This window comes from Halichoeres trimaculatus, unplaced genomic scaffold (assembly GCF_033239565.1).
Source record: "Halichoeres trimaculatus isolate MK-OKI-2021-1 unplaced genomic scaffold, fHalTri1.1 fHalTri1_scaffold_11, whole genome shotgun sequence".
NCBI classification, from domain to species: domain Eukaryota; kingdom Metazoa; phylum Chordata; class Actinopteri; order Labriformes; family Labridae; genus Halichoeres; species Halichoeres trimaculatus.
In genome coordinates, this window is record NW_027437189.1 from 9905718 (window position 1) to 9925259 (window position 19542).

General features: G+C 39.6%; 1 protein-coding gene across 2 annotated transcripts in view; it reads left to right on the forward strand.

The window, feature by feature from the left end:
• pcbp4 (poly(rC) binding protein 4) overlaps window positions 1-19058 on the forward strand; it is a 54882-nt gene extending 35824 nt beyond the window's left edge. For both annotated transcript variants that reach the window (XM_074680863.1, XM_074680864.1), the window contains 7 exons: window positions 260-334; window positions 7219-7290; window positions 9356-9397; window positions 9486-9561; window positions 10074-10123; window positions 14507-14676; window positions 18097-19058. In XM_074680863.1, coding sequence (XP_074536964.1) covers window positions 260-334; window positions 7219-7290; window positions 9356-9397; window positions 9486-9561; window positions 10074-10123; window positions 14507-14676; window positions 18097-18442 — 831 coding nt within the window. In that variant the 3' untranslated portion in view covers window positions 18443-19058. The remainder of the gene's footprint in view (window positions 1-259; window positions 335-7218; window positions 7291-9355; window positions 9398-9485; window positions 9562-10073; window positions 10124-14506; window positions 14677-18096) is intronic.
• Window positions 19059-19542: the final 484 nt, after the last annotated feature.

A 19542-nucleotide genomic window follows, 5' to 3' on the forward strand; every position in this document is an offset into this window, starting at 1 on the left:
CACTCCAACACTTCAATTATTCAAAGAATGAGGCATATTCTTATAAAAGAAACAAGGAAGGGGGTAACTTCTGTCATTAGCTTTTTTTGCACGTCATTGTCATTGTAGCAGACATTTTAACAACACTTCATCTTGGCGCCTCATTCTTGTGCTAATGAAGACATTTCAGAGCATGTGTCGGGTGGATTCATGCCTTCAGTCTTTTTCTGAGTAAAGTGTGACACAACTTACGACCTCTTGTCTTGTTTTTACTGAATAGTCCCCTCCAAAGGGTGCCACCATCCCTTACAGACCGAGCCCCTCACCAGCTGCAGTCCTCATCGCAGGAAACCAGGTGAGTGACACTTTACCGCACAAGTATGCAAAAGCATTTAAACAACATTTATATTATGTGGATGAAGCAACAGCCAACTTGTTAGTGCTTACAGTCCAACTACTAACAAGCAAGAAAAAAAATGGAGTTGGTTTTGCAACACTATATCCAAGAGGAGATTTCAGGCTGCACTTGCATGCAAATATTTTTATTATAGACACTGATTACAGCTAAATCGTGGTTAGATGACTGTGAATTAGACTCTGTATTGCATTGTGTTCTGCTCCATTCACTCTCCACACAGACTATTTTCCAGTATTCAGCTAATGCTCTCTGAAATAGGGGTGGATAAAACTATCCAGGTGATAAAATGGAGCCAGGACATTTCTGATCCTGCATTTTTAATTAAGTTCTGTGAATAAAGGTCGATTGCACATCAGAGCAGGGGTTCATGAACTATGGGGTGAATCCCTCCACTTTGCAGCTACCAGGGCTTTACAGTGGGGTGAAGACTAGGATGGCACAACTCTGCATCCTGTCTGCTATGTAAATGGTTTAAGTGCTTTTTAAGGTAGTTATGCTGTCATGATGGATGTTTGCAACTTCAATTTACACAACAAACATTAATGCTTTAGGAGAGAGGGACTTAGTGACAAATGTGTGCATATATATACAGCAGTCTTTTAGTTCATGCTCTCAGTCTGTTTCTCATTTGTCTGATACTGTTAATGATTTTTCAGTAAGGTTGATAGCTCTTTTAATGTAGTAAGTGCATTGGACCTCGAGGCAGGGATTTAAGTGGGTCCCTGGGAAATTTTAGTGGGTACTCCATAAAATTTCTTTGAGAAATCATAGTGTTACTTCTTTTTATAATTTCTAGAGAAATATTAGTGCAAACATATTTAAAGTAACAGATTAAGATTAATTAGATTAGACAGCATTAACCTAAGACTATAAATGCAGCTGAAATTAAAAAAATTATACACTTCTTATTTATTACTTATTATTTATTAGACAACCACCCAGTGTAAGGTGTGTGTCATCACCGCCCCAAATCAACGGTTGACAACCAAAGCATTTTTTTTATATTTCTGTAATAATTAATCCACCAGGATATGGAAACTCTTATTGAATGCTAAAATATTATTGTTGTTCTTATTCATGGATTCTCAGATGTACTTTTTTTTATGAAAAAAATAATCAGAAAAAAAGTAAATCACATTGTTTTTAGTTGCCAATTTACAATTATGTATGAGTGTTCCTAAACAGAAAAATATGTTTTAGTGGCTTTTCATTTATTCCTTTTTTTTTTTTTTTTTTAATAAATTTCTGACTTCTCAGAGAATTCCAGTATTCTGCTTAAATTTGGGAATAAAAACAAAATCAGTTTAAAAGTCATCACTTCTGTTCAAAATGGTGAAGTGAAGGAAAATCTCTGAAACACAGAGTTAAAGAATTTCATGATGCTGGGTGGTTTTCACATTTTTATGACAAGTTGTCTGATTGATTTGTTAAGTACTGTACATGTATGCGCTATTTTGAAAGTTATCTTAGATATGACCATGGATTAAGAATGCCAAAGAATTTGTATGTAATTTTGGGTGGAAAAATATAGTCGACACTAAAAATGAATACAACATGCGTAAGATTAAATATTTTTATTTATGCTTTCATAAAACAGAGGCACAAAATATCAGACAGATGAAAGAGCTCCTAATTATTCATTTGGGGAATCAATGCAAGAGACTTCTTATACTGCACTGCATAAAGGCCCTGATAAAGGGAAAACTCTTGGTTTTGCTTGTTTATGCTGCGTTCCATTTGTACTTGGAACTGGGGAGTTGGGAGTGGGAATGACGTCATCTCCGAGTTAAGGATTCCAGTTGACAAGTCAGAAAAACTTGCCATAACAGTAGTATTTCTGTATATAAACATCAAATAATACTATGTTTACGGCTGATTTATTACAACAAACACTAGTCAGAAATTCTAAAATAATGAAAATCTAACAGAAGCTTAGTTACTGTTTACCCCTGAACTCGGAATTTCTTACTAGGATCTTGAGCGGGGTTTGGGTGCTCTGACTTTCAAGTCGGAAATTCCGACCTCAGGGGGCATTCCAGCTGAGCGTTCCTGCTTGGAACTCGGAAATTCCGACTTCCAAGTATAAATGGAACATAGCATAAGCTACCAGAGTTTTTAAAGCTTTATCAAAAAAATACATTGGACATGCTTTATTAAAATCTAGCAGGGTCTTTCTGTTTGTCCCCAAAGTGTGTCTTCTCTGTGTCTCTGATGATCATCCGACAAGCATCTACAGTCTTGGTTACCTGGATGACCAGTCCCACCCTTTCTGGTTTGAGACTGGTTTGCTGGAGCAGCAGCACAAGCACCTCACAGTACAGTTTATGCAGAGATGTAGCAGCATTTGGGCCAGCTTAAGATACACTGAACAATCCCTCTAAGTGCCCTTTAAAAAACACTGGGTGCAGCAGTTTCTGTTTGTGCACTCAGACGCTCTAATAATTATGCCCCCCTCTTTGGGAAAAGCTCCATGCAAAGCTAAATGAATAGTGAATGCTACAAACAGTAATCGTGATCTCACTGTCTCTGTCACTGGTGCATGCACTGAGGACTGGCAGTGGGTGGCACAGAGTTGTACCTTCATTGATAATGTGTAAGTTTTGGGGCTTTAGATAAATCCTGTGGAGCTTCAGCCCAAACAGACCCACCCTTGCTTCACAGATCTTCACAGTGTACCCCTCTGCATGGGTGAGGGGGACGAGATGCCTTCCTGGGACACATGGGTATTAAATTTTCTGCATACTTTCAAATTTTAATGCGTCAGAAACAGAGGATGCGTACCAAACAACATCACAGATTCCTTAGAAAATGAGATGGCTTAGAGGGGGTTAGAGGCCATTACATAACAAAATCAGGAGTTGGTATCCATGGTAGCAGCTCTGTGAGCTTGATGAGAATGTCACTTCTTGCTTTGACATTCAAAAATTGTAATCCTCTGACAAGGTCAGACAGCATATCTCATGATGTGGTGGTTATTTTCCCTCTTTTTTGTAGTTTTGCAGTGATTAAACAAAACTGAATCCACTCAGATTTGACCTGCGGGGGAGGTATTGAAAAGGAAGTGATGGACAAGCAAAGTTGTCGCAGTTCATTTTGTGGGACACATGAATATCTTGATCAGTTCGAGCAGTCCCGTCAGTAGAGAATGAAAAACAATTAAGCCTGCCACATCCAGAGGGAAAAACAATTCATTGCTCTCCATCACATTTTTCTTCAGTGACGGTTCCTCCTTTTCCTTTTCCCTACTGGCAAACAAAACACGTAAAATACAGTGGTGTAAAACCTGCTGTGTGGCTGGATGCACTTCCAGCAGGGTTAAGAGCCCAGAACTAAGTTTCTGTAAGCTGCAAGACAAAAAAATTGAACCTTTAGAAGTGAGTACAGACAATAAGAAGAGATGTATCATCGGGAAGAAAAGAAAAGCTTTGGGATTGGGACACTTGGTATGCCGATGTGTGCAGAAATCCTTTTGGTGCTCTTCTCATGCCAAGCTTTTATTAGATCTTTTATAACATCAGGGATGTAACTTTCAGAGAGCTGAGGGTTTGTGCTTGATTATTATTTTATGAGTCACAGTTGCTAGTTTGGCTAGGCAATATGTAGCAGTTGAAGCTTATAATGTGCAATGCAAGGTCTGGGTTGGATCTTGTTTTGAGAAAATAACATTTCACCCGGTGCAAGTATCAGCAAAATCTAATCATTACAGACTAACTACATAGACACATTACTTTTCGCATTAATAACAAATATTAATGAAAAACACATTTTCTCTCATTTTCTATTTATTTTGTGTATTGCAATCTCTCTAGCTTCTATTTTAACTTGCTTGAAGAAAGTTATTCACCAGATTGTTTCATCGATGCCCTGCCGATGAACAACAAAGAGCAATCAACAGGACATTCAGAAAGGGGCAAAATGACTATCGATTATAATACTCTTGATGTGCTTCTGAAGAATAGCTGAGTCCTCTGTGTGGTTAGTGAGTAAATGTGAAGTGTCCACTCTCATTCAGGGGAGCTCATTGTGCAGGAAAGGCGTTTGTGTCGTGTCAAGTAAACAAAGTCAAAGGTTGTCACGACTGAAAATCCCCCAGTTTCCTTCACATGCCACCTACAGTGTTCAGAAGTAGAGTCGCACAGACAGTGAGTGCAAATGCAGAAACTTGGCCTCCATCTCATTGGTCAAATATAACCATGTTTATACATAAATCAAATTTGTTGTGTATTGCATTAACTCAGACATCTGTGCAGTTGCAGCTGGTGAAAATATTCAAGGTGGGGCTATGCTGTGCCAAACTCAGTTATTAACAACCATCCCATTATGATTTCAAACTTCAGGATACCAGTGCTTTGTGAAAAAGTGTTAGTATTTTTATACATACTACTGAAAGGCATACATAACCTCACCTCACTTGTTTAATGATTTTAATGTCAAGCTGATCCGGTCCAGTTTCTTTCATATGTAATTTTTCACTTAAAGTTCTCCTCTCAAAAAGATTTTTTGGGATGAGAGCTAACAGAGTTGTTTACAGTGTCAGCGTCCATCAATGCCATCAAACTTCAACCTCAGCGACTACCCAAATTCACCCAAAGGGCAAATTCAGAATCAGTCTTGAGGGATTAATTTGTCTGAAGCTGATTGGCCGAATTCACCTTGTAGTGTGCGTATCTTGCCACAGCAGCAGTTCTTCACTGGCTATTTGTCTCTGCTTTAGGGGTAGAGTAAAAATGCCTTCAAAGTTGAACACTTGTTTCCCATATTTCAAATAAACAACAATTAATATATACATTTTATATAGAGTGCAGACCTCCGTCAAGCATATTGTGATAGTCACGCAACACTTTAGTCCCTTTCAGCAGGCTGTCTGCTACAATTTGGTGTTAGTTACAGGTTTGTACAATACAATTTGTTACCTGACAGTATTGAAAATGATGATGATCCAGTACATATTTCATATTCCAGATCTTAGTATCTAGAATATTCCCAGGACCTGGATGGTTCTTTAACATCCGTCAGAACTGATGGTGACCTTGTCTTGTATTGTTTTGCAAAGCAATCTGACCATTTATCATGGAGTTACATACACATATGATAAAAACGGCCCTCTCTCACAATGATTAAGAATCCTTAAAAAAAATCCTAGATCCAGATGGTGATCTGGATCACCTCCAAAATTTAATCACTTCTTCTTTATACCATTTTGAACATTTGCTGAAAATTCCATCAAGATCCGTTTGTTACTCTTTGAATTATGATGTTCACAGACAAACAAACTCTCCCAAAAACATAACGTCCTTCGCGGAATAAGAAAAGATAAACATAAAAACACTCTCCACTAAGGAGGATTGCAACCAAGTGCTCTCTATTAGCCAGCTGCCACTGCATCTGTGGTGTATTTCCAATGAAATTTAAGTTAATTGCTCAGCCTTTATAAATAATACGGTATTCACCTCTGGCCATACAGCAGGAAGATTATCCAAAAGAAAATCAAAACAGAGCCTAAGATAATGCCTGACAATGTTTTCTCTACTTACCCTCTTTGTTAGAAATGTGGCGTGTTAAAAATGACCTTTTTACATGTTATTGAACATTTTAAGGTTATTGGTTTTGGCTAGCTGACATTTTGTTTGTCTCTAATGGTACGGCCACACCAAACGCGAATTTGCGGCGCGATTACATACAAAGTCAAGCTTGTCACTAGTGTTGTTTTTTCCTCTGGTGGGTGAGGTTTTCAACCTGATAATGGCACTACAAATGAGTTAATGACTCAAAAACTAGGACTCAAGGTATCTTTGTAATTATTGGGGTTTGTCTCTAGACACATTCTGTTCGTGTTGTTGTCTCATGGAAATCTTCCCATCTTACTGAAAACACATAGAATAGAATAAGGTACTTCTAATTCTTGCTTTGATCACTTGAGATTTTTAGTCTGAACCTAAGTGATAAGCTGTCACACAGTCTTTATTTAATCCATAACAGCGAGGTTTTAAATTTTGAGAACCTGCAGATTAGCGTTCATGGCTAACGTGCTAACATCCAAACAGATACTGCACCATAAATCAGCATCACTGAGCTTTTCCACCATCGATGAGATGTCTTGGCTGACTGTGGACACGACTCGTGTAGGTGCTCCTCGGTGAGGGATTGGGTGGGTTTTTGAGTGTGTGTGAGAGTGGGGTTGAGTGGTGCAGATGCCGCTGTTTGAGAAGGGACAGATATCCGCCCTCCCATGGAGCAAGTCACAAGATTAGCGAGTGAGCCTGGAGGTCTGCCTGCCGTCTCCTGCAGCTACAGCAGCAGCCAGATATTCTGCATAGCTGTCAGCAGTTCTGACGCTGTTTGTGCTGCCTCAGACTCCGCTCAATTTACAGAATGGCTTTGTGTTTTTGATATTCCCCATAATAAGCTATCAAATTAAACCCGGGGCGCGGCAGTGGTCACTGGGAGAAGGCTTTAATGAAGGCTGCTCAGTGATAAGGAATGTTTGTATAATTTGTCAGAGGAGGAAATGAAGTGGAATGGGGAAAGGGTCTGAGGATGAGTCATGGCCTATAAGCCTGTTAGGTGTGTTAAAGTGTCAGAAATGCAGCCACCAGAGACCATCTCGGGACAAATTTGATCTGCAGTGAGCGCCTGAAAATGTGGAATTTGAAGTTTTTACTCATTATTTTGACATCAAATTAACCACAGAGGGTTTTAGCTTGTAAGCACATATTAACTCCCTCCAATCATCACTCTGGTTGCAAAAATAGAAGCTGTATGCAGATATAAATACCAAGATTTATCAGTAATGAGCTGTATATTTTCTCCTTGTGTTGAAGGTGTTTGAGGCGTCAGAATTTGCACCCCACCCTCTCTACTCAGTCACACAGGGTGGCCTGGATCTCCAGCAGGTAAATGAATGGTTCTCCAAACAACAGAATGTCTGCATTTCTCAAACGTTTGTCTTTAACTTGAAAGTGGAGCGCTGAAGTGAGTTGAATGTCTGTGTGGATCTGAGCGGCAAGTGAGAGCAAGGGCTTGTGTGGCATGTCCAAATTTACACAGCCCCATCATCTGGCACGAGGTATTAAAAACAACAGCTGAGTGTAAGCTGTAGCTATTGTTCTCCCCCCCGTCATAAGAGCTATAACCCCCTCCTGAAACTCGATGCCATCACACAGCACCACCGCAGCTCTGCCGGCTCTTTTTTAAGTCCTGCCCAGCTCTGCACCAGAAACATTTGGGCTTTACAAATATTCCTCCCATGACAGCAATAGCAGACATGGTCATAATATCAGAATGGGAACATAAGCCTCTGACAAATCAGGCCATAGATTTGCAGAAAGAAAAAAAACGTAATTGTGGGTAATGAGTTTTAAAAAGTTTACAATTTTGATCACTCATGCTGCAAATGAGAGGATTATTGCTTCTGATTTCATCTGTTTTTCTTCCTTCCTAATAAAAACAAAGCTGCGCTCATGCACCATAATGGCCGGGATCTCCTCTCTGGTTTATGACCACATAGGAATAGTAGCCAGACTGCTGGCGTCAGGCAGAATCGAATTAGGACAGATAGAGAGGCAGATAGAGAGACAGATGGAGAGACAGACTCAGTGATTGATAGACGGACACAGATGTATAGACACAAAGAATGATAGAGTTTAGCTGAAGTGTTCAGAGAGTGAGGATGAAATGAGTGAGAGGAAAAGGGGGTTAACATATGTGAGTCTGCATTATTCAGTGTGACGGGGGGGATGGGTGATGCAGGTAGAGCCGCAGAAGATGAAAGAAACAAGAATGAGCGGGAGACAGATTACTGCTAAGAAATGAGGCACAGCGCGGGTCAAATATTGAAGATTGTTTGTATAAATTAAGTAGGATATTTATTTTGCATCTTTCGGGAGGATGATATTCCCGGAGATAGATTCAGGCCTGAATTTTGCATCACTCAGAGCCAGCCAGTAGGATTCCATAAATGATCTGATACGGCACCAAGCAGGAACCATTTCCGTTAAATGAATGCTTCTGACAAATCCTTTAAAGGGGCAGCAGAGCTAAATAATTCACCTCTGGTTTTATTTTGCATGTCGTATAAACAATTTAAGCTTCTTTGCCCTGATAGCTTCTTGGAGTCTGATCATGCTCTGAGACAAAAAGGAAATTTGAAATCTGTCAGCTTTAGTCTTGAGTATAAGACAGTTGAATGCATTTTATTTTTACTTACAATACATTTATAGTCCACACATCAAAACATTATTATTTTAAAAAAAATCAGATTCAATTACTGTTTTTTTAACCTGTTTAACAAGGTTGTTCTTTAAAAACAAATGAGAGCTTATTGATCTAAAAAAGCAAGTCGATTTTAAGGACAAAAAACCACACGTTTTTATTCATTTAAAACTATTTGGCACAAAAGGAGGGTGTCTTTACAAGAGAATAAGACTAGTTTGATGAAACACATCACCCACACAAATGAGAAAATCCTGTGTCTTCTTTAAAAACTGACCTTTTTTAACAGGACACTCCACCAAAACTTCACAAATCTACTTCACAGTCCACATAAAAGCAGCCTACACTGAGGTCTGTGGACTATCCCGAGAAACGGGTACACGCTGTCTAGAAAGAAATGTTCCCGTTGAATATTTTATATTTCATCTTTTATGCTGGGAGAACAAACTTCCATTAACCTACATTGCATCGAGGGTGGAGGCAGAAACTCTGACGTTGGACAAAAATCTTCAAACTGTACTTCCTCTCTGCGCTGACAGAAATGTAGGCTTCCGAATTACGGCCATTTTGGCTGAACTCTTCCTGTTATAAATTCTGGGCTGAACTGTAAAAACTCATTTTTCTTATTGTGAAAAATAGGCCGGTATTGACAGTGAAGCACTTCCATTAAGAGGCTGCAGATTTATTGCCTGTGTGTGATGTTTTATGGTTGTAATTTACCTAATGCAGGATGCTCTCCTCTTCCAGGCCTACACTTTGCAAAACCAATATGGCATTCCACACTCAGAGGTATGGCCATCTGTGGAAATATCATAATTAAACACAACATGAGTAGTTTACGGTTTTAGTGCATTATGCTCTGCTTTCTGTCCTGCAGCTGGCCAAGCTACATCAGCTGTCTATGCAGCAAGGCCTGAGTCCCATTGCCCAGCCTGCTTCCACTATGATACCTGGTATGTATGTCAGTGATAACAGATCGGTATCACTTTTGGATTTTGTCCCAGCAGTCAAGCAAATGGTTGAATAAAGCAAACTGTCTCGGCTTTTCGTCTTTGCGCTGCTCTTTCATCTGTAACTTGCCTCCGATTTTCAACCTGCATTAGACATGAGAAGAAAAGAATCGCTTACATTAGCCGCACTGATTATGAGCTTGTGTTAGTGAGGAGAGAGGAGAAGAGGCTTTATAGCTCACTCATAGAAACCATTATGTGAAATGATACGTTCGGCAGAGTCGGAGAACTGGGTGAGAGGAAAGAATGAGTGCCGCGTTAAACATCAGTCCATTAAAATGGAAATTAACTGCTTTACTATATCTAGCACTTCTCCGCTCAAAGGTTTTTTTTATTTCCCAGCATGTGAATGGTGTATTTTTGTGTGGATTCACTGACTAAAGGAGTTCAATGAATAATATAAATGTCTGATATGTCAATTTGGTTCTGAGGATGCTTGTATTTTCTCTCATCAGGGATGGACTCCAACTCTCAGACATCTCAGGAGCTGCTTATTCCCAATGATGTAAGAAGAACAACAGCTTACTTTTAGACTTTTTATTTTTTGTGTTGTTTTTGCTTTCACGTCTGACAAACAAGAAGAAGGAAAAAAAACAGGAACTCATCGCTCATCTCACATGTACACACAGCGCAGGCGAGGGAGATTTTTAGATGCCGTAGCTGCATCTGCAGAGACTTCAAACGAGACGGGAGACATGTTGGCAACTTCCTAATTATCCCCATTATTCTAACCTCAGACTAACCCAAGGTTAAAGGGATTCTGAGCTGATATGGATCCTTTGGCATTATTGTCTGTGCTGCAGTTGCAGTGTCTTAGAGTGACTCCCATGAGTGCTCAGTAAATCCTCTCATGTTCCCTGACCTACTTAGAGGCTGTCTGCTGTCAAAACAGCCAATAAGAAAACAGACAAAGATCCTTTCCCCTCTTCACTTAGCCTCCGCCAGGGTTTGATGAGATGTCTCTCCAAACTGAAAGTGGAAATCACAAACCCATAGGTTCACTTGAGAGGAGGAGAAGTCTGAGCAAATTCCTCTTTAGATGGTCATTCTGTAAGTAAGCTGGGCTGCTTTCGGACGGAAAGCATCAGGCTGTTAATTGCAGTAATTTGCTTCCTATTGAATTTCAATTTTGGGAAAGTGGGGGAGAAGAAAAGCCTCCCTCTGCAGTGAAATTTATAATTAGCCCATTTATAATTTATGAATTAATTTGCATAGTTGTAACCAGTATAGAACATAACAATAATCACCCAAAAGAAGGAAATATGGTTCTGTGAGTCCTGTAAAAATGCCCAAACAATGTAATATATCTCCTGACAGTTTCTTACTCGATTAAAAGGATGTAATTTCCTATTTTTAAAAATTCATTAAAGCTCCCATGAGGATGTTTGTGGCTGGTTATGAATCAGACTGAGAGTAATGCTGTTTTCTCCTGATGACCTAAAAAAGAAAACAAGACCTTCAAATAAAGGAGGAACTATTCAAAGGCATTTATTTTTTGTGTTTGAAACCACAGGCGGTGTACACGTCAGACTAAGGGATGAACTGCACAATGCTAACACAAACTTTCTTTGCATAGTCATACTCAAAATGATTAACAATTAAAGCATTTGACCTTAAAGAAAAAACGAGGAGGAGATATTTTCTTAAGACAAATTCATTCTCATAAATTGCTTTGTTCGATAGCACAGACTGTAAAAGATCCTCACAAGAGCTTTAAACAGTTGGATGTTTATTTATTTTTTTTAAGCTTTGGACTTATACTGTAATTGCTAAAGATTATGAGTATGCTGATAGGTTATATGATTTGCAAATTAAAAATGTTTTGCAAATGGAAAACACACAAACACACCAAGAAAAATCATGAATGCAAAAGGCACAACAGGACAGAAGTTAAAGGAGGTCAACTAGTTATCCCTACAGACATGAAAAAGTTGTGAAAGTAAGAAAAGCATTGTTTTCTTTTTTGAGCTTTACAGTTATGATAAATATAGCTATAATGCTAACGTTATGACACGGCTGATTCTGGAAGCTAACAAGAAAAGCTCTCAGAGAGTCCAGACCTCCACCAAGCATATTGTGATTGTCACCAACACTTTGGTCTTACTTTAATGTTATACTCCCTTTCAGCAGACTGTCTGCTACAATTTGGTGTTAGTTGCAGGTTTGTACGATAATTTGTTACCTGACAGTGTTGAAAATTATGATGACCCAGTACATATTTTGTATTCCAGATTTTAGTATCCAGATGTTGCCAGGATCTGGATCATTATTGTTATCATTAGAAATTATTGTGACCTTGTCTTGTATTGTTTTGCAAAGCACTACGACCATTTATCGTGGAGTTACAAACACATATGGTGAAAACGGCCCTATCTCACTAAAGAAGTCCTAGATCCAGATGGTGATCGGGATCACCTTCAAAATTTAATCACTTCATCCTTATTCCATTTTCAACATTTCCTGAAAATTTCGTCAAGATCTGTTTGTTAGTTTTTGAGTTATGTTGTTCACAAACAAACTCTCCCAAAAACATCACCTCCTTGGCGGAGGTAAATATAAGATGACACATCACCGTAAATATCATTGAAATATAAATACCAGGAAGGATATCACAAGGTGAAACCTCTATGAAGCTATATTTATCATAGCTGAAGTTAAAAAAGAAAACAATGGTTGTGTTGTTGTGGTTTTCCTGTTGCAAAGTGTTTTTTATTTGTAAATTGACTGACCCATTTTTTTCTCTTAATTCTGATATTAATCTTAAAATTCAGTGAAAAATTGTAAAATTTTGACTTTTTTCCAGAATTCTTTTAAGTTTTTAATTCTCTTAATGTAGAAGAACAGTATTCTGACGTTAATCTTGGATTTGTTACATAGTGGCTTTCTTGGTCTTTCATTTAAAGGGAAGCCTTAATAAAACAGTTTTCATTTGTCGGTACCAGTAAAGGCAGAGCAGTAATTGCCTGACAGGAGCACAGCCGTTTGAGCTTTGTGATCTTTGCTTTAAAATAGACAAAAGAGATTGATGAGTATTCTCCGTACGGTATAGGCTATAGGCACAACCCATCAGCAACATTTCTAAAATGCCTGTAGGTTTTTTTTTCCTCCATGTAAACCCCCGTGTGGCGAGTGGCACAATGCATCAGAGGACTGAGGGAGTCCAGTTCTATACGTGACAGGGACAGCTGTAAGCTCCTGCCATTGTTCCACAAGAGAGGACTTACAGCCATGACTGAGCCTCCTCAGCCCTCCGTCCCCCCTCAGGCCGACCCTGCTCCGACCACACAATCCAGCTCTGTGTGCTCACATGCACCGAACACAGAAGAAGACTTTCACACACACAGACGCATTTAAAACTGCTTACACCCCCGTCAGCAGTATATCCCGTACTTCTTCTGCACGAGGAAGATTTAGCCGGAAGAAAAATGGCTGCACCCTCAACATACCATCCCTCTTCCTGTTGTCCTTTTCAAATGACTGCCTCAGCAGGAACTCAACAAAATGTAGGCCACTTATATGAAGAGCAGAAGCAGCTTTAATGATCGTACACTCAGGAAAAATAATCGCCACAGCCAGCATACCTGAGGTGCCTCCTGTGTGATTTATTTAGCCCGGGCTGCATTTTTAAAGTGTTTTTTTAAGGTTGTTCATACAGGAATGCTGTTGTCTGAGGTCATGCGCACCAAAGTGGGTGAGCTGATGACAGCTGGCGTCTATTGACAGCTGCTTTAAAAGCCCAGCGTCCAGAGGAGATTCTTGGTCTCGGAGGGGAGGTGTTGGTTGGGGAGAGGAGGAGGGGGTGTTATCTGTGATGCCAGGTCTGTAGTGGCCATTGTCTCTGGAGTTGCTCTTTAGGTTTGTTCGCTCTCTGGTTCCGCCTCTGTCCTGTGAATAAACTGCTGAGCCAATAATAGCCGGGTGGACCAACCAGGTCGCTGTGTGACAAATCAGACATTGTGGAACAGGCTGCTTACTTCTCAGGAAAGGAATGTGAAATGCAGGGACAAGTGCAGCATGAACTCTGTGTGTGTGTGTGCACAACATGTATTTCTACCTATGTGTTAGCTGCTGTTAAGCTGACACACACACCCACACATACACACAACGAGTACTCCATCACTGTCTGCCCCACTCACATGCATATCTGGCAGCATAACCCTGTCACCAAGCCCTGACACCCTGCACTTGAGCTGATACACACTCCTCAGGCTCCGGCTCTGTTAAATATCTATCAGTGTTAATAGTCCTGGATCCAGGTTGGATAATGAAAGCACAACAGAAGTGATGATGCATTTTGAAGTACAATAAAAAGCCATGTCATTGTCTAATCCACTCCCAGCTGAGAAAGAAGTCGACGGCACTGTACATTACATATCGGTGTTATTTTCCCATTATGTTTTTCCATTAGCGTGGAGATGCATCTCGCTGGGCGTGTGTTTGGGAAGTGATTTGTTTGGGAAGTCATCACCACTCTGAGGAATCAATAACCTTTTAGCCACTCAGATTAATGAGAGGCAAATGCGCCTTCTCTGGTCTCTTTTACCACGTGCAGAAGCAATTAAGGGAGACTCAGGGGTGGGGGGGTATAAGGGGGGGGTAAGTGGTTTTGACATGCATGATGGATGAGCAGTCCACTGAAGACAATGTAATTTCAAATTTTGAAGTGGTTTGCAGTAAGCCGGCTGCACACTCAAGTTTTTGTTCTTGTGCTTTTTTCTGGCCTTTTTTAAATTCTGTTGGCTTTTTTTAACGTAATGCTTTGTTTGGTGATTTATTGACCTTTTTTCTCCTCCATTCCTCTTCAGTGTATCAAAAGAACAAATAATTCTTCTTTTTTTTAGCTGATCTTCTAACTGATCTGATCAATTTTGCCTTTTCCCCTCTGCAGCTGATTGGCTCGATCATAGGACGGCAGGGCACTAAGATCAACGAGATCAGGCAGGTGTCCGGAGCTCAGATCAAGATCGGCAGCCAGCTGGACGGTACAAGTGACCGTCATGTCACCATCACAGGAACACCGGTCAGCATCAATCTGGCCCAGTACCTCATTACCTCTTGGTAAGACCCGGTGTACAGACATCTAATGAATCACTGCAAGTGCAAGCTTGAGAGAGAGGCATTGGTTTAAAAGGGTCAAAGGTCATTCGATAGAGTGATAAGTGATAATGAGGTATGTCCTTGTGCTGCTGGTAATTGGCCTCGAGGGAGTGAGTGAAAGATTGGCTGTGCTACTCGACATGGTGGCAGTGTTTTTGTTGGAATCCTGTGCAGCTCTGGCATTTTGTTTTAATAAACTGCTCCAAAACAGAAACAATGTGATACAACACGAGGCATTATCTTATGGTATTCATCTAATGACATAAAAAAATTTCTGCACACGAAACCAGCTCATACAAATGCAATACGTTATTGGAAAAAAGAGAAATAAATGGGACAAATAATGAACTAGAAAAGCACTCAGAGAGCACAGATCTCCAGATCGCCAAGCATATTATGATTGTCATGCAACACTATCGTCCCACTTTAATGTTATACTCCCTTTCAGCAGACTGTCAGCTTGTAGGATAATTTGATACCTGACAGTGTTGAAAATTATGATGACCCAGTACATATTTCATATTCTGGATCTTATTTTTCAGAATATTGCTAGGATTTTGATTGTACATCTGTCAGAAATTATGGTGACCTTGTCTTATATTGTTTTGCAAAGCAATCCAACCATTTAGCTATATATACATATGGAGTTATACACACATATGGTGAATACAGCCCTATCTCACAATGATAAAGAATCCTCTAAGAGAATCCTGGATCCAGACAGTGACCCGAATCACCTCCGAAATTTAATCATTACTTCCTTATCCTGTTTTGAACATTTCCTGAAAATTTCATCAAGATCCGTTTGTTAGTTTTTGAGTTATGTTGTTCACAAACTCCCAAAAATATGGGTCAGCTGCTTTCACAATACATAAAAAAGCAACATATACCCTCTGTTTTGTTTTTCCTTACATTAACTAAACATGAGACCCAGATTTGAAGAGCTACCATTTTTTTTTATCACATTTAGCTCCATGTAGAAAGAAAACTGCAGCAACAATCACTGCAATCACCCTCCAATGATTTGTTTCACTCGGTGCCAAAAACAGAGCGAAACAAAGAATATTAACTTTTTGTTTTGTTTGGAGATTGGCTTCACGTCCTCAATTTTTGGCACCCAGAAGAGCCCACTGCACTGCAGTGCTTCGTGTGTGGAGATTAGATAATAATAAACTGCAAATTCAGACAAATGTTCAAATTCATTTCGACATGTATTTACCAAAGCTCCTTTAGTTGGAAAGATAAGTTCACAAAGGCTCGTGGGGTACATCACTCTTCATTCTTATAAATAAAACAGATCCCTGAGAGGTTACAGAAACTTTATTGCACCTCTCATCAACAAATTAATATGACTCTGAAAAAGAAACAACCAAACTGAGACTTCATTCCCTCATCTTTACGCTAGCTCACTTAAAAAACACAGTTTGAACTCAAAAAATAATGAGATGATGATGAAAACATGCTCACAAACTCTTATCTGTTTTCCAGCAGGTTTTTGACTGCTTTTCGGTTTTATCGTGGCTCTTAATTCTTTTATTCTCATACTTAATCTGATAATTTCGAGTGCTCTTTTATTAGGGTTTTTATCTCAGTTTTGTTGTCTTATTGTTTTTTAAGCACTTTTGTTATCCTGAGTTGTTTTTAAACTTTACAAAAAAAGTTGACCGTATTTTATACCTTGAAAAGTAGTCGGTTAACCTAAGTGTGACGTCATAATTTTGTCCCAAAAATCCCCCCAAAAAAACAAATAAAAGACAGTTTTATTCAAACTCAAAGCTCTGAAACAAAAGGAGATATTGTGACCTGTTCCTCTGCTCCTCCATCACAAGCTCACTGGTTTTTCTGATTTTCCAGCTTCAGGTGATGTCTTTGCACCATGTGATGAAGCTCTGTGCTCCTCTTGTAAAAATAGTTTCTAAGTGAAGACAGCGTGTTTCTCTCTGGAAAAAAAAATCTGACGGCTGAAACTATTTCTGGCAGCTAACATCTTTCAAACAGAAATACAGTCACGTTTCAGTGCAGGGTACAGCACTGTTACAGCGCCGAGGCTGGCAGTAAAGATGTCGATACCCTGGAAAAGAAAAGCAACACTGTGCTGCTTTATTTTTAATCTGCCCCTACTATCTGACTCCGTAGACCATGACCGACTGCTAAAAGGATAGAAGGATATGGGAACAGTTTGGCAATTATCCAACAGATCACTGAAGAGGTTTTGGTCTTAAATGACAATTTTACAGATCATCAGTGTGTTCCCCAAGGAACAAGTTCTGGCCTTTTGGGTTTTCCATATATATCAGAATAGTGACAAGGCTGCAATACTTTCTTATCAATCAATCAAGCTTTTTCTATACAAAAACGTTAATGCAAAAATGCAGCTCCACATGCTCTGAGGAGTTATTGAAATTAAAGGTAAAATTAAAGACAACACACGTGTAGATAAAAAATCTAAAATGAATGTAGATCTCAAGGGACAAAATATATGTAGCAAAAAAAAGAAAGGAGTCAAAAGTAGTAACTTTAATTTTAAAAAAGTGTAAAAGAGTCAAAAAGAAAAAAAAGAACTTGAATAAGGGCATGTTAGAACCCAACACATAGCAACAACCTATAATTTGATATAAAAATAATCTAATAAAACCTGAAACGTAATAACTGACCCAAATGTCACAAGATGCTGAAACCAAAACACATTTTTTTGCCCAAAATGTAACAGCCTTTAACTAATTCAGCTCTAACATGGCTTCATAAAACGACTGCTTTCATTTTTGTGAAAAATAAAATTGTTGTGAATTTTGATTAAAAGTGTAGCCTGTATCCACTTTTTTTTAATCATAGAGAGATGGAGTTCATAACCCATGCTGGAGCCAGTCAGTAGGGATAGCTTTAAAGCTTTTGGTTTCACTTTGGGAGAGGTGGCATTTCAGCCATTTTTTATACAGTATATTGAAAAAAATAATAATACAAAAACAACCAGGGAGGGCTTAACTAATACACAATAATGCACTTTTTTGTGGAAGACACTGGCATTTTTTGTTCACACTTCTCTGAGCCAAACGTTCATATCTTCAGTCATTTTGAAGAAATGTAGCTCCTTTAAGTGGATTAAAGTGTTAGCTGCTCTCATTGTGTCGTTCTGGGTGGAAATTGTTAAAACTTTGCTGGTTAGGAGAGGCATAATACCATAGGTGTCGTCAATTTTATTTTATTTTAAAAAGCTGTCAGTGCACATCACTGGATCATACTAGAAAGCTTCAAACTCATTTTACTCTTTCAGACCTGTTGAGACACTTTGAAGTGTAGAGTCCCCCTCTGTTTACAGTATAATCCTTTTAATCTTCATTCTGTCTCTCCTCCCTGTTTTCTCCATCCTCTCTGCTCCTGTAGTTTAGAGACAGCCAAATCCACGGCCCAGGCAGCCACCATGGCCGCTCCGGTCGACCTCAACATGGCCTTCACCCAGCCAACCTCCCCAGCTGCCTCCCCTGCACCCACCCTGGCCACCGTGGGCACCCTAACCCCGGCTCATGTGTTGGGCAACCCGTACGGAGCCCTGCCCCTCTCAGGCCTGCTGGGGGTGAAGTCCGTCCCCTTTCTGACTCTGTCCAGCCCGGCCCCCACCGTGGCCGTCACCGCAGCGCCCTCCCACACTTCTCTGGCTGCCTACACCGCCAAAATCTCCACAGCCAACTGCATCAAAAAGCCAGAGAGACAGAAGTTTGCTCCCTACTGATGCAGCCCTGCGTCAAAGGAATCAGACGAAGGACAGCTGCAGTGTTCTTCCACAAACGCCTGATGTAGCCATATTCGCCGGCAGAGACGCTCTTGACTTTTATTCTATGATGTACCAACAGAGAAGAGACCAATGGAGATGTGGGTAAAGCTATTCAAAGTTATTTACAGTTATAGATAATTTGTGAGTTTCCCATGAACTGATGGACTGCTTCATCGTCACCTCATCACTGTTATTGATCACTAAAAAAAATGCTGCTCTTTAATCTGAGATACATGTGTTCAAATATCAGTTTCCTCACATGTATGTCAGGTTAAAGATCAGCCTCAAGTATTTATCCTTCAATAAAATTTGTAAATTATACTCAGATGACAAATGCTCTCATGTATGATGCTTTTATACAATGTCTATGTTTGCCTCTGGAAGTTTTTAAGAAAATTTGTAAATGTCTGAGGGGGTTGGGTTTCTTTTTTTCGTTTGTTTTTTTAATAATCTGTGCTATGGTACTGTACTTTCCTGTTCAGTGTTATGTTCGTTTTGTTGGATTTTATTTTGAATGTGCAACTTGTTTAATCTTTATTTATTAGTATTGTTTCATTTATTAAAAGTCTTTGTTTCCGGATGTATGTGCGTCCTACTTTTATCTTTTTTTGAGGCACAAAAACATATCAGCCTGTTCCTTTTTCTCCACAGATGCCAGAAACAGCATTTGAACCCAATCAGTGTCAAATTAATAAAGCAGCAGCTGCACAGGAACACATGTTTGGGAGGGAAAAAATGAGGACACAAAGAGATTCAATGCCAGATCCAGGTTATTTTTGTTTTCTTTGAAAACAGGCCTGATGGCACCTTGTTGTTCCACTTGCCAGAATTTATGAGGGATGCTTTTCACATCATTGTGCTCCGGTGCCCCAAACAATAACAGCAAAATGAGACAGAGCAACCCCAGTAGAGGAAAAAAAAAACCTCTGCATGTGCACTAACAAAGACCAGACTCAGAATCACACCGAGTTCTGTGAGGAAAGAGCATCATTAGAGTACATTTACTCACTGTAAGTCCCTTAAGACAAAATACATTGAGACTTTTTAACAGAGGAGTT